General features: G+C 39.6%; 1 protein-coding gene across 6 annotated transcripts in view; it reads left to right on the forward strand.

Moving 5' to 3' along the window:
* Positions 1-20,195, forward strand: part of NEMF (nuclear export mediator factor) — a 75,435-nt gene that overhangs the window by 41,910 nt on the left and 13,330 nt on the right. For all 6 annotated transcript variants that reach the window (XR_013813566.1, XR_013813567.1, XM_079771928.1 and 3 more), the window contains 9 exons: positions 6,395-6,498; positions 7,995-8,057; positions 11,629-11,741; positions 15,385-15,442; positions 15,912-15,970; positions 16,241-16,361; positions 17,955-18,234; positions 18,966-19,008; positions 19,140-19,189. Coding sequence is in view for 4 of the 6 variants with exons in the window: in XM_079771928.1 (XP_079628054.1) it covers positions 6,395-6,498; positions 7,995-8,057; positions 11,629-11,741; positions 15,385-15,442; positions 15,912-15,970; positions 16,241-16,361; positions 17,955-18,234; positions 18,966-19,008; positions 19,140-19,189 (891 nt within the window). In the remaining 2 variants the exon portion in view is untranslated. The remainder of the gene's footprint in view (positions 1-6,394; positions 6,499-7,994; positions 8,058-11,628; positions 11,742-15,384; positions 15,443-15,911; positions 15,971-16,240; positions 16,362-17,954; positions 18,235-18,965; positions 19,009-19,139; positions 19,190-20,195) is intronic.

Genomic DNA, 20,195 nt, shown 5'->3' on the forward strand with positions numbered 1-20,195 from the left:
AGCTGGTCTTATTTCCTAGAAAAGATTCTTTTTCTCTCTTGCTTGTAAAATAAAGAGCTGGTTGTCACTTTTTAGGAGCCTAGTGAAAATAATTGGTGGGAGTCTCAGTATCCAGTCTTTCGTACATTTGCTTAATTGCCTGTTTTACATATGTTACCCCCACTTATAACTGTGCCACGTTTTTCTCTAGTCCATAGATCTTCTTTGACTCTTTCTAGAGAATTAACTTCTGGAGTGGAAGGGATAGTTACACAAAGTTCAGAGTTGGAAAGAAGATACAGGGAAGTAACTGCTTCTTGATCAGACTTTCAGCCAGGCCTCCTCTTTTAAATCCCATCTTAAACCCTTTTTATGGCAGTGCCTTATGGTACTATTTTTTTTTAATTATTATTGTCTGTGTCCATGGGCCATGCATATATGCATACAAGGTCTTTGGTTGATTACCTCCCACCCACCCACCCTCCTGCGTCTTCCCTCCAAGATTCCACACTCTGTTCCATTTTTTGTTGTTGTTGTTAATCCTCACCCAAGGATATTTTTCCATTGATATTTTGAGAGAGTGGAAGGGAGGAGGAGAGACAGATAGAGAAACATCTATATGAGAGAGACACATCGATTGGTTGCCTTCTGCACATGCCCCAACCAGGGCCAGGGATCCGGCCTGCAACCAAGGTATGTGCCCTTGATCGGAATCAAACCAGGGACCCTCAGTCCAATGGCTGATGTTCTCTCCACTGAGCTAACCCGGCTAGGGCATTGTGGTGCTATTTTTTAGCTTTTTATGGGTTACATAGTGTAAATTGATTTACTTTGCTCTTCTACTGTCAGCTCAGGATTCAGCTTCTTGAGTTTGATCACTCATCCATTTGTTTTCCAGCTTTCAAAATTTCGTTGTGGTTTTCTCCTTCTACTCTCTCTAACATCTGTATTAATGAATAGAATTGACCTGTAATTTTCATTCCTCATAATGTTCATGTTCAATACTGGTTATATTCATAAGGAAAATTTAGAGGGTTCCTTCTTTATTAATAGTTTTTAAATGTTTGATGGAATTTGCCTGTGTGGCCTAGTAGTCCTAGAGTTTTCTAAGACTTTGTCTATTTTGTCTAAAGTTTGAAATGTATTGGCAAAAAGTTCATAATATTCCACTTAACTTTTTAACATCCTCTAGAATATTTAATGACATCTCATACATGGTAGTTATTTGTGCCTTCCCTTTTTCTTGATTAGTCTGACCAGAGGATTTTCCGTTGTATTAATATCTGTAAAGAGTCAGTTTTTTATTATTAATCTTCTCTATTATATATGTGTTCTCTCTCTCTTTTGTTTTTTCATCATTCTACTTTTCTTTAGGATTAATTTGCAATTCTCTTATTGATTTATTGAGATGGAATCTTAGTACATTGATTTTTTTCCCCTTCCAACTTTTCTTTTCTAATATATATTGAAAGTAATAACGTTCCCTCTAAGCATGTCTTTGACTGCATCTAAAAAGTTTTGTTATATATTGTTTTCATTATATTTCACACCACAATATGTTCTAATTTCCATTGTGATTTCTTCATCCATGCATTGCTTAGAAGTATTAATTTCCAAACATATGGGCCTTTTTGGTTATTTTTTTGTTACTGTTTTTTTGTTACTTAATTTGCATAATGGTCATAGATGGTATTCTGAATTATCTCAGTCCTTTGATATTTGTTGTTTTAGCTTGCTTTATGACCAGCATGTTTATGGTCAGCTTAATTTATAAATGTTTCATATATACATGAAAAAAGTATCTGTTCTACAGTTTTGGAGTGCATTTCTTTAAATATCAACTAGGTCATATTAACCATGTTGTTCAAATCTTTGGCATCCTTACTAATTCTTTTTTTTTTTAATGATTGTTTTCTCAATTATTGAGAAAGGTGTGTTAAATATCACACAATTGTGGATTTGTCTGTTTCTCCCTTTACTTCTGCCAGTTTTTGTTTTATATATATGAGGCCATGTAATTAGGTGATACAAGTATAGAAGTTATATCTCCCTAATGAATTGTGCCATTTATTAATGTTAATGAAATGTCCTTTTAACTTATTTTCTCCTGTGTGAGATACTAAAACTGTATCAGGTTCACTTGGTTAGTATGTGCATGATACATCTTTTTCCATCATTATAGGTCAGCCTTATTTTTAACTAATTAATTTTTAAAAAATCTTTATTATGGAGGGTATTACAGGTGCCCCCTTCATTCCCCCCATTCCTCCCTCCAACCAGGTCCCACCCTGCCCCAGGCCTTCACCACCCTATTGTCTGTGTTCATAGGTAATACATACATGCATGTAAGATCTTTGGCTAATCTCTTCCTGCCCCCTTCCCCCATCCTTCTGAGATTCAGCAGTCTATTCCATGCTTCTGATTCCATTTTATACACCAGATTATTTTGTTCATTAGATTTCTTGTTTGTTTATTTTGATCTGTAGATTCAATTATTGATAGATATGTATTTATTGCCATTTTAATGTTCATATTTCTTCTCTTCCTCCTCTTCTTCTTCACCCTTCAAAATTTCATGTAATACTGGTTTGCTGGTGATGAACTCCTTTAGCTTTTTCTTGTCTGTGAAGCTCTTTATCTGACCCTTAATTCTAAATGATAGCTTTGCTGGGTAGAATAATTTGGTTGTAGGTCCTTGCTATTCATCACTTTGAATATTTCTTGCCACTCCCTTCTCGCCTACAAAGTTTCTGTTGAGAAATCGGGACAGTCGTTTAGGTGCTCCCTTGTAAGTAACTTGCTATTTTTAAGATTTTCCCTTTGTTTTTAACCCTTGGCATTTTAATTATAATGTGTCTTGGTGTGGGCCTCTTTGGGTTCCTCTTATTTGGGACTCTCTGTGCTTCCTAGACTTGTAAGTCTATTTCTTTCACCAGGTAGGGGAAGTTTTCTGTCATTATTTCTTCAAATAAGTTTTTAATATCTTGCTTTCTCTTTTCTCCTTCTGGCATCCCCATAATGCAAATACTGGTAAGCTTAAAGTTGTCCCACAGGCTCCTTATACTAGCTTCACATTTTTTATTCTTTTTTTCTTTTGCTCTTCTGATTGGGTGTTTTTTGCTTCCTCATATTTCAAATGGTTAATTTGATTCTCAGAATCTTCTACTCCACTGTTGAATCCCAGTAAATTATTCTTTATTTCAGTTAGTGTGTGCTTAATTTCTGACTGGTCCTTTTTCATGTATTCTCACTAAGATCCTTGAAAGTCTCACAAAGTTACTTGAAGCTTACTTTGAGTTCCTTGAAGCTCTCATTAAGATCCTTGAGTAACCTTATAACAATGGTTTTGTACTCTATCCAGTAGTTTGCTTGCTTCCATTTTTTTCGTTTGTGACATGTTTCTTTGTCTCCACATTTTGGCTGCTTCCCTGTGTTTGTTTCTATGTATTACGTAGAACTGCTTTGTCCCTGGAATTCGTAGAGTGGCCTTGTGTAGTAGGTGTCCTATAGGACCCAGTGGCTCACCCTCCCCAGTCACCTGAGCTGGGCCCTCTAATTGTGCCCCTGTGTGGTCTGTGTGCAGTCTTATAGTTGCTCCGTGATTGCTGTTGGCATCACGGGGAGAAATTGACCTCCAGGCCAATTGGCTGTGAAGACCAGCTGCAACTACAGTGGAAGAGCCACTTGTGCAGGAGACACCCCTATGGAACATGACTTGCTTCAGTGGGGGCTTTGGTGAGCACTGACTCTGCACCTTGAGTGTGATGCTTGTGGATGTATAGAGTTGTAATCTGGTATGGTCTGAAGCTGTCCACCGTATGCACTGGCTCTGGGGCCACCCGCAAGAGCTACAGAGAGGTCTGTAGATGGCTGCTACTTGCATTGGGCTTGTGAAGTGCCCAGGTGAGGCTCAGATATGAAGCAAGGCAGGCTGGTGCTGATGCCAGGTCTTGGGCCTTTTATTGTACGTTTGGGGCACACTGATGCCAGCTGCTGCTTGTTTGAGAGGTTTTAGCAAAGTCTGAAGCCTGAGGGATCAAGTCTGAGTAAGTTCATGCTCCACCCATTTAAGAGGAACACCTGGGTCTCCAGCAGCCTCTGAGTCACTCAGCCATAATCCCCACTGGTTTTTACAGCTCAAAGTTATGGAGACTTCTCCCAGCTCTGGAACTCTGGGCTGGGGGTCTGGTGTGGGGCTGGAACCCCTTGCTCTTCACAGGGGGCCTTTGCAGAGAGTATCTCCTTCCCAATTAAAGAAACCACATCTGTTCTGCATCTCTGCCCTTCTACCAGTCTTGGTGTGCTTTCTTCTTTACTTCTGTAGTTGTAGGACTTCCATTCAGCCAGCTTTCAGGTGGTTCTGAATAATTTGTTTTAAAAATATATTTTAGTTGTAATTTTGATATAGTTGTGGGAAGTGGTGAGTACCAGTGTTTACCTATGCTACCATCTTGGTTCTCTCTTTAAATCTAGTTTAGTCTTTTTACATCCTTGTTTTCCAGCCTGACAGTCTGCATTTTATCTAGAGTATTTATAAACTTACATTTATACTAATGTAATGTCTGATATATATTTAGGTTTAAATCTACCCATCTTGCTGTTTGCTTTCTGTCCTGTATTCTTTTTTATTGCCTTATTTTGATTGATTGTTGGCTTTTTTTGGGGGGGTGGGCTGTTTTATATTCCTTTACTAGCATGATTACAAATACATCCTTGATTTATCTGTCTCGTTTTCTTTGTCCTTCTGGGTTTTACAAACTTGTTTGCCATCTATAGCAGAGTGGTTTCATTAATTTTAATATATCCATTCAGCAATGAGGAAAGTACATTTTTAAGTGAAAAAAAATATGCAGACCAGTGTGTACTGTATTGAAAAAAGGTTTGGAATAAGTATTTTATTTTAGCTTTTGTATGTATAAAAATACTCTGAAGAGGGATACACAGGAAGCTAATTACAATGCCTCCCTATCTGGTAGTGGTGGTGGGAACTGAATAGATGCAGGATCTCTCACTATACGTTTTAATAAAATTTTTTAAATTTTTGAACCATACACACACACACACACACACACACACACAAAGCAAACACATAAAATGTCTCAAAGTCTTTAGGTTTAGCTTTCTTTTAGTAAAAATATCAATTAGAATATAGGAATAAAATCATTTTGCTCTTATATTTTGTGGGATATGAGGGAGTTTAGTTAATGCCTATGCTACACCTTTATCATCTCTAACAAGAAGTTTTTTAATTATTGATTAAATCATGCAGAAGATTATCTTGCTGGTCATATGTAATATAGGAAATATTTATGTTCATTGTTTTGCATGTCATTTTCTAAATGTCATACAAATATATACTCATTACTTTTTATTGTGATGATACATATTAATTATGAAAACCCAGATTACTTTGTCTCTTGAGAAAAGTTACACTTGGTAGGCAATATTTGGTCTTTTGTATGAAAATAGGTGTAAAGAATATCATACATGTAAGCATTCAGTTGATTGAGGACAAAATGGGAAAATAACCTTTCCTTCTTTCTTACCAGTGGTCTCAAACCTGTCTAGATTCCCACTGAAAGAAAGCTAAACCTAGGGACCCTGAGACATTTTATGCTTTGGCTTTGTATAATTCATTGTTATAAGTTATCCTTGTGTTTAAGAGGGCTATCTATATGAGAGGGATTTAAGGAGAGAGAAAAAAATATATATGTATTTTTAATATTTTTATTGATTTCAGAGAGTAGGGAGAGTGAGAGATAGAAACATCAGTGATGAGAGAGAATCATCGATCGTTACCTCCTCATGCCTCCCTCTCCCCGCCCCGAGTCTTCAACCTGGCCATGTGCCCCAACCAGGAATCCAACTGTGACCTCCTGGTTCATAGGTCAATGCTCAACCACTGAGCCACACCAGCTGGGCCATATATGTGTATTTTTTTCTTTTTCTTTTTAATTTATTGATTTCAGAGAGGAAGGGAGAGGGAGAGAGAGTTAGAAATATCAGTGATGAGAGAGAATCATTGATCAGCTGCCTCCTGCACACTCCCTACAGGGATCGAGCCCGAAACCAGGGCCATGTGCCTTGACCAGGAATCAACTGTGACCTCCTTGTTCATAGGTCACTCAACCACTGAGCCACACCAGCAGGACAGAACATATATTTTTCAAATATAGAATTTAGTTGCTTTCTTCTCAGACTATCTTAAGAATGTCCTGGGGCAGTTTATATTATAAGTTTTCAATAAAATTCAACTTCATTCCTTAAGAAAAATCAAACCTTAAAGTTGTCTTAACCTACACAGGATAGCCTCCTGTTTTTGTCTGTTTTTTCTTTGTAAAAAAAGGGGTGGTTTGTGAATTTAGGCAACTATAAAGGAAAAGAAATGTTAACTTTTTTTATTTTAATTTGGTAGGTTTGAGAAATTTTTGTGGTTCATTAGCTCAGAGAACTATCTAATTATAGGAGGACGAGATCAGCAACAGAATGAAATAATCGTGAAAAGATACTTGACACCAGGTAGGTATGATTAAAATTCTAAAGAATATTTTCTTAAGTAATTGGATCAGATATCTCAATATTAGCTATAGATTTTCATTTTAAACTTCTTTGACAAATTGAGTTAGTAGAAAGAGCTTGATGCTTGGTGGTTTATAGTTTGACACTTAATTATCATCTTAAGTGAATATGTCTAAAGTAGTAATGCTCAGCTAATCTGCAGTGTTGGACTTTTGATTCTTTGCTACATTAACCCTTTGCACTCGCTTGCTTTTTTCTCGATTCCTTTATTCTAATGCTAACCGTGTCGAGTCACACTCGACATCCGAGTGCAAAAGGTTAATATATTAATTCTCCAGAATCATAGCTCAAATTTTTAAAAGCTTAATTTTTCAGTGCTGAAGTTTATAACCTTTTTTAACATTTAGAAAAGGACTGAAGCCCTGTGGGGTAAGGCCTCTCATTTTTTGTTTGCTGATAATCACTGCCTCACTGTGGCTGAACCCTCAGTGTGGGTATCAGAAATCAATAATCAAAACCAGAACTCATCGAATGACCATTTCAGATTCCTAACCACGGAAGAAAGCAGCAGGGATCAGGTTACATGGTGCCCAGGGCTTGGTTTCTTGTCTTTTCTAGCTCTGTTCATTATGAGTTGAGCCTGTTATGGAGCATATGGGTTTTTCTCACTGAGTTTCAAACCCAGATAACCTGTCCACAGCAAGCAATGGCTGCTCATTTTACCTGTTAGGAACCATGCATTTTCCTTTTCTCTGGTTGACCATTTACTCTTGTATTCATCTGTTTATTCCTTTAGTTCATTTGATGCTCTCACATACTTAGAATAAAACTGCAAGTCCTTATCATGGCTTACAAGGATCCTGGCTTCTTTTCCAGCTTCCTTTCTTACCACTCTCCCCTCACTCTGGCCTCCTGACTGCTCTTCATACATGTCAAACATCCATAGTCCTCAGGACCTTTGCACTTGCTAGGATGACTCACCTGCTCCATCTGTCTCTCACCCTTCCAGCAGGCTAGTCTGGGCTTGCTTACATGGTAACTCAGCAAGTTTCTGAGAGAGGAAGCACAGAAGACCTCTCAAGGCGTGGGCTGGGGACTGGCACTTAGTCACATGTACCACATTCTTTTGGCCAAGGCAGGTCATGGGGTAGGCCCAGATTCAAGGGATGGGGACATGGACTCCACCTCTTCTTTTTTTTTTTAATTTTTTTTTTTTTTTAATTTATTGGGGTGGACTCCACTCTTGATGGGAAAAGCTTCAGTCACAAAGCAAAGAGGTGTGGATAGAGGGAGGGAGAGAAATTGTGATCATTTTTGTAATCTACCATATTAACATTACTTTCTATAAGGAGGTCTATAAGAAATCTCCCAGGGATAGGAGATGGAATTAATATGTGTTCTTATCACTTTTAGGTTTTGAATCCATTAAACAGTAAATAAATAAATAATTGTAACAAAACAAAACATGATTTAGAGTATCGTTTCTTCTTTTTAAGGGGACATTTATGTACATGCTGATCTTCATGGAGCTACTAGCTGTGTCATTAAAAATCCAACAGGTATTATATTCTTTCTATTCAGAACTTTAATTCCTTTTGTTAAAATATTTTAATATAACTATAAGACAAAAATTGTTAATAGAGATAAAGGACACTTTATAATGATAAAAGAGTCAATCCATCAGTAAGATATAACTATTATAAATACATATAACAACAGGGCCCTAGAATACATAAAGTAAAATCTGACAGAATTAAAGGGAAAAATCGATAATTTAGCAATTATATTTAACTTTCAATCATGGATAGAATAACTAGATATAAGATCAACAAAGAAATTGAAGATGTGAACAACACTAAGTTAACTAGATCTAATACATCTCTAGTATACTCCACCAAATAACAATAGATTCTCATTCTTCTCAGGTACACATGGAACATTCTCCAGGAGAGACCGTATGATATTCATAAAAAAAGTCTCAATAAATTTTAAAACTATTGAAATCATACAAAATAAGTTTTCTGACCATAATGGAGTGAAATTAGAAACCACTAATAGAAGAGAATTTGGAGAATATACACATGTATGGAAATTAAAGTACATACACATAAATAATGGATCAAAGAGGAAATCTTTTGGGGGGGTGTTAGAAAATACTTTGAGATGAGTGAAATGAAAACAATGTATCATAACTTAGGAGATGCAGCTAAAGCAGTGCTTAGAGAGAAATTTATGGTGGTACTGTCTATAATAAAGAAGAATGATTTCAAATCAATAACAAAATTATAATCATTAAAATCTAGAAAAACGAAAGCAAATAAAGGTTCAGATTCCTAAAATTAGGAACAAAAGAGGGGTCATTACTGTCAACTTCACAGAAATCAAAAGAATTAGGGAATTCTATGAATAGTTGTATAGCAGCAAATTAGATAACTAAATGAAATGGGAAAATTCTTAGACATAAACTACCAAAACTGGCCTAAGGTGAAATAGAAAATCAAAATAAACCTATAATAAGTAAAGAAATTGAATTAGTAATTTAAAAAAAACTACTCATAAAAGAAATCTCAGGCCCACATGGCTTCACTGGTTAATTCTGCCAAACTTTTAAAGAAGATTAAACCTCAGTCTTTCACAAAGCCTTCCAGAAAATAGAAGAGATGGGAACACTTTCTAACTCAGCGGTCGCCACCCCGTGGTCCGCGAGGTCCGAAAGGTTGGTGACTGCTGTTCTGACTCTTCTATACGACTGTTTTACCCTAATAACAAAATCAGACAGACATAACAAGAAAACTACAGATCAATATCACTTATGAATATAGACACAAAAATCCTCAACAAAATATTAGGAAACTGAATCTAGCAGCATGTTAAAAGTATTATACACCATGACAAAGTGGGATTTATCCCAGGCGTGCAAGGTTTGTCTTATGATTGAAAATTAATTAATGTAGTCAAGTATAATAGCATAAAGGACAAAAATCACAGAATTATTTCAATTGATGCAGAGGCAGTAATCCAACACCCACTTGTGAAAAAAGCATTCAACAAACTAGGAATAGAAGGGAATTTCCTCCACTTGGTAAAGAGCAGCTATGAAAAATCCACAGCTAACAATCGTACTTAATGCTCACAGACTGAAAGCTTTCCCCTAAGATCACAAACGAGTTAAGCATGGCTATTGTTGTTGCTTCTGTTCCATGTTTATGGAGGTACTAAATAGGTCATTAGGCAACAAAAAGAAATTAAAAATATCCCAGTTGGTACAAATAAAACTATATTAATGGATACAGGACTTAGGGGATTATAGAAATGTCCTGGAATTAGTGATAATGGTTCCATAGCTTTATGAACATACTAAAACCCATTGAATATTACAGAGCGGGCGAAAGTAAGTTTATAGTTGTTCATGTGGGAAATAATCCTATATAATAAAAGGGTAATATGCAAATTGACCCTAACAGTGGAACGACTGGTCGCTATGACATGCACTGATCACCAGGGGACATACGCTCAACACAGGAGCTGCCCCCTGGTGGTGAGTGCACTCCCACAAGGGGAGCTCCACTCAGCCACAAGCCGGATTGACGGCTGCAAGCACAGTGGCAGTGGCGGGAGCCTCTCCCACCTCATCAGCGCTAAGATGTCCGAGGGCTCCCGGGCTGCCAGAGGGGATGTCTCACGGCCAGCTTAGGCTAAACTGGCAGGTGGACATCCCCCAAGGGGTCCCAGACTGTGAGAGGGTGCAGGCCAGGCTAAGGGACCCCCCACCCCGAGTGCACAAATTTCCGTGCACCGGGCCACTAGTACAATAATCCTATCTAATAAAAGTACTATGCAAATTGACCGTCAGTCCGACACACAAGATGGCCGCCCCAATGTGGTCAAAGATGGCTCCCCCCATGTAGACACAAGATGGCCGCCACAAGATGGCCAGCAGGGGAGGGCAGTTGGAAGGGACCAGGCCTGCAAAGGAGGGCAGTTGGGGGGGACCCAGGCCTGCAGGGGAGGGCAGTTGGGGGGGACCAGGCCTGCAGAGGAGGGTGGTTGGGAGGGACCAGGCCTGCAAGGGAGGGCAGTTGGGGGCAATCAGGCCTGCAGGGGAGAACAGTTAGGGGTGACCAGGACGGCAGAGGAGGGCAGTTGGGGGCGACCAGGCCTGCAGGGGAGGACATCTGGGGGATACCTAGGCCTGCAGGGGCGGGCAGTTGGCAGGCCTGGTCCCCCCCAACTGCCCTCCTCTGCCAGCCCGGTCCCCCCCAACTGCCCTCCTCTGCAGGCCTGAGTCCCCCCCAACTGCAGGGGAGGACAGTTAGGGGCGACCAGGATGGCAGGGAAGGGCAGTTAGGGGTGACAAGGCTGGCAGGGGAGGGCAGTTAGGTGCAATCGGGTCGGCAGGGGAGCAGTTAGGCGTCGATCAGGCTGGCAGGGGAGTGGTTAGGGGGTGATCAGGCTGGCAGGCAGGTGAGCGGTTGGGAGCCAGCAGTCCTGGATTGTGAGAGGGATGTCCCAGATTGGAGAGGGTGCAGGCTGGGCTGAGGGACACACACACACACACACACACACACACACACACACACACACATACACACACATACACACACACACACACACACACACACACCCTGTGCATGAATTTCGTGCACCGGGCCTCTAGTAAATAATAATACAGGAATAAACTCTGTATTCACATACAACTATAAACCTACTTCTGCCCAAACCTGTATATTTTTAAAGGGTCAATTTTATGTTATGTGAGTTATATCCCAATTTTAAAATATTTGAAATATAACTAGGGATTTGTTATTAATATGCTCTTCATTTTGATGATTTAGTCAATCTGTAATAATTCTGGAAGTCTTCAAACTTTAAATAGATTGTTTAAATTATCCTTTTTGGAATGAGGTTAGATTTACTGACATAGAAGAAATTTCTCTAATTTGTTTTGTTTACTTAGACCATTTAAAAGCCTGCTGTAAATACATTTTAATAAAAAAATAGTAACTTTTTATAATATTGAAAAAATGTAGTACTAGTATTTAAAATATGAGAAGATTAAACCTGTCACACATGTGATTTTCATATCTTGCTCTGTAGAAAGTCTGAAGCATTGTAGCATTGTTATTACAGGTGAACCAATTCCCCCTCGAACCTTGACTGAAGCTGGCACAATGGCACTTTGCTACAGTGCTGCTTGGGATGCCCGAGTTATCACTAGTGCTTGGTGGGTGTACCATCATCAGGTAATAACGGCTATGGTCCTTTTCTTAATTTATTAAGAACTACCATGTACCAAATTTTGAGGGTATATAGTTTAAGTGAACAAGGCTGAGTACCTCCCTACCTTGATGGAGCTGACATTTTGGTGGTGGAGAAAAATACATAATGCCAGATAGCAATTGCTATAAAGATTTTTATAAGGAGATAGAGAGTGATAGGGGCTGCCATTCTGAATAAAGTATCTGGGAAGGTAAGATTTGAGCTGCAGAGACCTAAATGAAGAGAGAGTGATCCGTGCAATTACACGGGATAGAGAGTGTTCTAATTATGACAGACATACTGACCTAAAACACCTTTCTCCTATTCATACCTGTTGGAATTTTTTTAATTTTTTTTTTTGGACCTTCCAGAAAAGTAGGTATATCCAGTGGTTTTGTACTCACTCAATTTTAGTGATTGTCCCTTTTTAAAATATATATATATTTTTTTGTTGTTATTGATTTCAGAGAGAGAGAGAAACATCATTGATGAGAGAGAATCATTGATCGGCTGCCTCCTGCACACCCCCTACTGGGGATCAAACCTTGGACTCTGCAGTCCACAGGCCGACGCTTTATCCACTGAGCCAAACCAGCTAGGGCTAGAGATTGTCCTTTATGGTTATGCTATTTTTTGTGATGATACTTCATTCCACATTTGACTTCACACTGCTATTGATATACATTTTCAAGAATTATAATTAACTAGAGGCCCAGTGCATGAAATTTGTGCACGGGTAGGGTCCCTAGGCCTGGCCTGTGATCAGGGCCAATCGGGGCCTCCGGCTGCTGGCCGGGGCCTTCCTTCCCCAGCTGCCGGCTTTTATCCAGGGTCTGCCTTCCCCAGCTGCCAGCTGGGGCCTTCCTTCGTTCCGCGCCACCCCCTGGTGGTCAGCGTACATCATAGCGAGCGATCAAACTCCCGGTCTCCTGGTCAAACTCCTGTGGGGACAATTTGTATATTAGCCTTTTATATAGATAGATAGTGATATACTTTTGGAAGGTCCAAAAGCATGTGGAAATTCAATACCATTATCCTTCCTTACATTTTTGTTTCATTTTTATATTAGTTATATTATTTTCTGCTATCCAGTGATACTGGATTTTTAGGAAATTAATATCACTTCTGAGATTAGGTTTTCTGCCTCAGTCTTGTTATAAAAGTGATTTTAATTCTTTTATGAATAGGTTTTTTAGTATGTTTTTAATCCTTTGCATAACTATGACTAATAAAGATACTCTCAGATTTGGAGGTTTCACAGATATCCTATATAATAAAGAGGTGATATGCAAATTGACCATCATGCGTTCACAAGATGGCTGCCTATGACCAGACCAGCAGGGGGCTTAGTGAGGGATGACCAAATGACTGAACAAGCAGGCTGCGTGGGGTGACCAGGCCAGCAGGGGGCGCAGTTGGGGGTGATTAGGCTGGCAGGGAGGCAGTTAGGGGCGACCAGGCTGGCAGAGAGGGGGCAGTTGGGGGTGACCTGGCCGGCAGGAGGGGCAATTAGGGGCCATCAGGCCAGCACACAGAGGCAGTGAGGGGCAATCAGGCCAGCGGGGGTAGGGGGGAGCAATTAGAGGTTACCAGGCAGGCAGGCAGGTGAGTGATTAGGAGCCAGCAGTCCAGGATTGTGAGAGGGATGTCTGACTGCTGGGCCTAAACCATCAGTTGGACATCCCCCAAGGGGTCCCAGATTCGAGAGGGTGCAGGCTGGGCTGAGGGGGACCCCCCCGCCCCCCGTGCACGAATTTCGTGCACCGGGTCTCTAGTATGATATATTTTTAGTTGTGGAATTATCTTGCTCACTTCCTATTTTGTCAAATTAGAATATATTTTAAAATCTGCTATCATTTTTATTTCCTAAAATAAAAGATTATTTTATTACCAAAAAGAGTATCTCAGAAAAGAATTTTAATAAATATAGTTTTACTAGAAGCCCGGTGCACGAAATTCGTGCACGGCGGGGGGTTGTCCCTCAGCCCAGCCTGTACCCTCTCCAATCTGGGACTCCTGGAGGGATGTCCGACTGCCCGTTTAGGCCCGATCCTACGGGCAGTCCCGATCCTGGTGGGATCGGGCCTAAACGGGCAGTCGGACATCCCTCTCACAATCCAGGACTGCTGGCTCCCAACTGCTTGCCTGCCTGCCTGCCTTCCTGATTGCCCCTAACCGCTTCTGCCTGCCAGCCTGATCACCCCCTAACCACTCCGCTGCCAGCCTGGTTGATGCTTAACTGCTCCCCTGCCAGCCTGTTTGCCCCCAACTTCCCTCCTCTGCCAGCCTGGTCACTCCTAACTGCCCTCTCCTGCAGGGTTGATCACCTCCAACTGCCCTCCCTTGCAGGCCTGGTCCCTCTCAACTGCCCTCCCTTGCAGGCCTGGTCCCTTACAACTGCCCTCCCTTGTAGGCCGGGTGCCTCCCAGCTGCCCTCTCCTGCTGGCCATCTTGTAGTGGCCATCTTGTGTCCACATGGGGGCAGGATCTTTGACCACATGGGGGCAGCTATATTGTGTGTTGCAGTGATGATCAATCTGCATAGTATTCTTTTATTAGATAGGATAGAGGCCTGGTACACGGGTGGGGGCCAGCTGGTTTGCCCTGAAGGGCGTCCCAGATCAGGTGGGGGTTCCCTTGGGGTGTGGGGCGGCCTGAGCGAGGGGCCTGTGGTGGTTTGCAGGCCGGCCATGCCCCCTGGCAACCCAAGGGGAGGCCCTGGTATCTGGAATTTATTTTCCTTCTACAATTGAAACTTTGTAGCCTGGAGCGGAGCCAAGCCTGCTGTTCCCTCCGGGGCGGCAGCCATTTCTGTGGCAGTTAATTCACCTTCTACAATTGAAACTTTGTAGCCTTAAGCGGGTGAGCCCGGCCAGGGTGTGCAGAAAGCTTTGCTTCCCCTGTTGCCGCCAGCAACCCTGGCCTGCTCTCTCAAGCTCCATTCTGCCATTTGTTTGAATTTGTTTACCTTCTTTAATTGAAACTTTGTAGCTTGAGTGGAGGCTTAGGCCTGCAACGGCTATGGAAAGCTTGGCTTGCTCTGTTACCTGGAAAACCTTGCTCTCTGTGGCTGTAGCCATCTTGGATTGGGGTTAATTTGCATACTCGCCCTGATGGGCTGGTGGGCGTGGCTTGGCTGGTGGGCGTGGCTTATGTAGCGGAGTGATGGTTAATTTGCATATTACCATTTTATTAGAGAGGATTTTAGTAAGTATATTTGTATGGTAAACTTACTAAACTACTTCTTTGTTATATCTCACACTAGAGGAACGGTGTGGACCAGTTCTTGGCTCTAGTCCAAGACATTTGAAAATTATCAATGTAGTATGTTTTAGTACCGTATTTTTCGGCGTATAAGACGACTTTTTAACCCAGGAAAATCTTCTATATGCCCAGTCGTCTTATACGCCAGAAAATACGATATGTTCTTTTCTTTTTTTTTTTTTTTTCCATTGTTACAGCAAAGGGTATATTTATCATTGAAGACAGGTATACCATCAGCATTGATAATTTTTGTAAACTTTGCAGGACATAGCACTGCTTACTTGAATATGACTTTCTTCATTGAAAATATTTTTTTAAACTATTTCTTAAGACAAAAGTATAATGTATTGCTCTGTCCCTCAGGTGTCTAAAACAGCACCAACTGGAGAATATTTGACAACAGGAAGCTTCATGATAAGAGGTAATGATTGTCAGTGGGTTATAGGAACTGGTTTGAGGACCATCTGCTAATATTCTCAGAATAGACTCTTGTCTTGATTTCATACATTTGAAGTCTGTTATGAAATAAGGAAAATTACTATGCTGTGGCAAATTTAGCATTTGTCATGTCATCTCCATATATATTTTTATTGATGAGACTGTACTTCACATAGTTTAAAGTTATAAGGGTCAGAAAGTATAACATGACCTTTTTTCCTGAAAATTGATTATTCAGGGTCTGATTAACCCAAAGGATGAGAGCAAACAATCATATTTTTCTATCTTAATTCCTGTTCCTTACATGATGCCAATTTCTGTAAATGGGAAATGTTCCTCTTGACAGAGAAAAGACAAAACAAAACAAGTGTAACCATTGGTGTCAGATATCTTGCAAGCATATAATGAAGAAAACAGATTTGTAAAACATTTATGTACATTATCTTTCGTAGGAAAAAAGAATTTCCTTCCTCCGTCATATCTAATGCTGGGGTTTAGCTTCCTCTTTAAGGTACTCTTCATCTTCTTCATTATTATTTTTTTTAATATGTTTTTACTGATTTTTAGGGAGAAATAGAAACATCAATGATGAGAATCATTGATTGGCTGCCTCCTGCAACGCAGGCTTGTGCCCTGACCGGGAATCAAACCATGCCCTCTGGTTCAAGGGTCAGTGCTCAACCACTGAGCCATACCGGCCAGGCTCTTCATTATTTTTTTTTTTCTGATTTTTATTAGCCTCACTTAAAGTTCCATCAATGAAAAGGTATTATTTCCATAGGTAGATGAGTCTTGTGTTTGGAGACACCGAGGTGAACGAAAAGTCAGAGTGCAAGATGAAGACATGGAGACATTGGCGAGTTGCACAAGTGAACTCATATCAGAAGAAATGGAACAACTAGGTAGTTTACAGACTTTAATAAAGTACCTAATAATGTGTTCTATTGTCTAGTTTTGTTTCTAAATTCTTAATTAGAAAATTATAGCTCCTTTTGGATAATTGAAGTTTCATTTACTGAATTTTGTTTTGGGACATGTTAAATATGCTTATAATCCTAGTGAATTGTAAAGTAACTAGGTCCATAACTAATACACTTGAGCATGTATTTATATAATAAAACTTCAGTATTTATTGCCTAATTCATAAATATGAATGAGCACTTACTTTAGGGTTTAGAAGTGATGCAAAGATGAGTTCATAACAAGTACAATTTAAGGTAATTTAGCTTGATTTAATAATATATTTGCTTCTAGTGGAGAGCAACTATGGTTACTAGAATAAATTTACCTATCTACCTGAAGGAACTAAAGAAAATATCTAAGTTATATTTATAGTTATCTTTCTTGTAGGGTCATTCTTTTTGGGGAGTAATATTGCATTGTTTCATTTACGACTACTGTTGTAACAAGTCTCTTTTTTTTTAATTTTCAATCTGTTCCTGACACTATATAAAGTGCTTTATTTACATTATTTTTTATTGAATTCTCAAAACCATCCTTGTCAGATGGGTGGTGGTATCTCATTTTATAGGTGAGGCAGCTAGACCCTATTACTAGATAGTGTTTCTTTTGCCAGAGTGTGAACACATGCTGTGTGCCAGTTATATACCATGTTATCTAATTTCAGTTCTCACGTGCAAATTATAATAAAAGCAACAGAATTTATAGAACTCTGCTGTCCTCCTTTTTGGAAATACCCTAACAAAGATAAGTTATAGTTTTTATTTTAGAAACTAAAGGCCTGGTGCACGGATTTGTGCACTGATGGGGTCCCTTGGCCTGGCCTGCACCCTTTCGTAATCCAGGACCCCTCATGGGATGTCTGATAGCCAGTTTCGGCCCAATCCCTGCAGGCCCGATCCAGACAGGAGGGAGACTTATCCCTACAGGCCCAATCCAGACAGGAGGGAGCCAGATCCTGTGCGTTGAGTGTCTGTCCTCTGGTGGTCAGTGCACGTCACAGCAACCAGTCATTTGGTCGTTTGGTTGCTTAGGCTTTTATATATATAGATGGTTACAGTGTCCAAGAAGTTTATTGTGGTTAAGTATATTGGAGATCATTTATTCCAACCAATTCATGGTACAGAGTATTCTTTAGTGCAGTGATGGGCAACCTTTTGAGCTTGGTGTGTCAAACTTCGCCAAAAAACTGAGCATAACTCGGGTAGTGTGTCACTTTGAGGAAAAAATTAACTCCAAGACTCTAGTCGCAAATGTTTCATCCTCAGGAGCAGCAAATGTTTCATCCTCGGCATGCAGCCGCCTCAGCGGCCGCGTGTCAGAAATAGCTACGCGTGTCAGTGCTGACACGCGTGTCATAGGTTCGCCATCACTACTTTAGTGTAAATCAGAGAACCCCGTGGGGATGAACAGGCATTTCCTGGTAATCTTTTAGAAAAACAGGGAATCAGTAGAATATTTTTTTAAGTTTTCAAGGAAATCATCTAGCTTTTTGTGGTGATAGCACTCTGACTTTTCTGATGGTAATTCTACAGATGGAGGAGACAGTAGCAGTGAAGAAGATAAAGAGGAATTACAGGAAACTCCTGTGGAAGTGGAATTCATGTCTCAGGTTAACCAGGAGGGTATTAATATTCATAGTGGTGGAGATGAGCTAAATGAAGAACTAATGCAGGAAGAAAGCTCCGAAGATGAAGGAGAATCTGAAGAGGTAGTAAAAGATCAGGAATCTGTTGGTGAAATGAAGGATGAAGGGGAAGAGATATTAAATTATCCTGATACTACCATTGACTTGTCCCACCTTCAGTCCCAGAGGTAATTTTAAAACTATAATTGTAAGTTTTATTTTGTAAGTTGGGAATGATGATGAGTTAATCTTTAAAAAGATAATACTAAGAATTGACTTAGTACTTTTACTCTGTTCTGTGACTTTATTATCTTTTTTACAATTTGACTTGTAGGTCTGGTCTCTCTATAAAGAAATTCCCAGGACCCAGGGTGGAAAAATACAGTAAATACAAAAGTGACTAAACTAGGTCAAAATAGAAATAAGTAAACGATTATAAATGCTAATAATATGAGAAAGGCATTGCCATGCAAAATATAAGGTGTTTGAGTCTTTAATGTCTTTAACTGATCACCAAATTAACAATACCATAGTTATAAAAGCATTATCATTGGAGTAGATAAGAATGGCTTAGGAGTCAGATCAGAATTGAGTCTCAGGGTGTATCCTTGGGCAAGTTGCTTTATGTCTAAGCTTCAATTTTCTTCTTGGTGAAAATTATTATCTGATTCATTGGATTTTGGTGAAGATAATATGCATGTAAAGCATCTAGCTGTGCCTGGTACATAGTAAGTGTTCAATCGATGTCAGCTATTTAAGAATATATTTAAAAGCGTGAGGAAATAAGTAATCAATTCGATTTTGTTTTTATAATTTGAAAATTTGTAGGATTGTCAGTAATTAAGGGTATGATATGGGAATGTTTTGGGACTTTGTAAATACATGCCTTCTACAGGCTAGTGGATTCCTCTTTTCATAGGTCCCTCCAGAAATTGGCTTCAAAAGAAGAATCTTCTAATATGGTAAGCTGTTTTTAAAGTTTTATGAAGAACAACATGTCCTTCTCAGTGAATAGAATAATTTTCTACTTTTCAGTTTTATTTTTTGAAAAATTAGTAGTGATATTGTTTGTATTTGCTTTTCTTTTTAATAGAGTGACAATAAATTACAGAGCCGGAGACATTTGTCAGCCAAGGAAAGAAGGTAAACATATTTGTATTATCTAACTGAAAAGCATGTAATTATTTTTTATCGACTATTTAGTTATGACAGATAACCTTGCTATTCCAAAGACCTCCCTTATTAAAATTGCCAAGATTTGCCATAAATCTTATTTAATTTTGTTGGGGTTTTTTGTTAATTCTTACCCGAGGATATTTTTTTCCCATTGATTTTTAGAGAGAGTGGGAGGGAGGAGGGGAGATAGAGAGGGAGAGGCCGGGGATCAAACCTACAACCCAGAAACACATCCTTGTCCAGGAATCGAGCCCTCGATGTTCTAACCACTGAGCGACACAGGCTAGGGCATAAAATCTTATTTCATTTTTAATATTTACCTCTAAGAGGTTTTTCTGTTTTATACCTTAATCAGTGAGATGTGTCATATGACCTGAGACAGACCTTTTATTACATAAATATGTGTAATAGTGATTGCAATGTATTAAATTGACAGACTAATTTTAGGGTAATATTGACAAGAATAAGTAGGAACACTTGAAATTAATTAGAAAAGTTTTACATAAGAGAAAACACTTTTTTTAAGGATGCAGATATGAGTTTATTTTATTTTTCCCCATCACCATTTATCCCCCCTATATCCTCCTCCACCTCCCCCCACTCTCCTCCTACCTGCAGTCACCACACTGTTGTCCGTTTTTAAATATAGCAGGCAAATAGAAAGGTAGAGGCAGAAGAAATGGGACAACTGAGACAACCACTCTAAGTGAGAAAGACTAAAGCTAGTATACAAAGAGGTAAAATATACAATTCATGCCATCAAGAAGCTTTGAGCAAAACCCAAGGACACAGAAGTGGGTGATGAAGGCTTCGTGGGGAGAGGGCAATGAGGGAAAAAGGGGGACATATGTGATACTTTCAACAATAAAGATTTATTTTTTTAAAAAAGAATGATATAAAATTTGAAATTCAGTTCCTCATCGTCGTGGTATGTTTCAGGTGCTTGATAGCCACATGTCTAAGTGGCTACTGT

The sequence above is a fragment of the Cnephaeus nilssonii genome (assembly GCF_951640355.1).
Source record: "Cnephaeus nilssonii genome assembly, chromosome: 1".
Lineage (NCBI taxonomy): Eukaryota > Metazoa > Chordata > Mammalia > Chiroptera > Vespertilionidae > Cnephaeus > Cnephaeus nilssonii.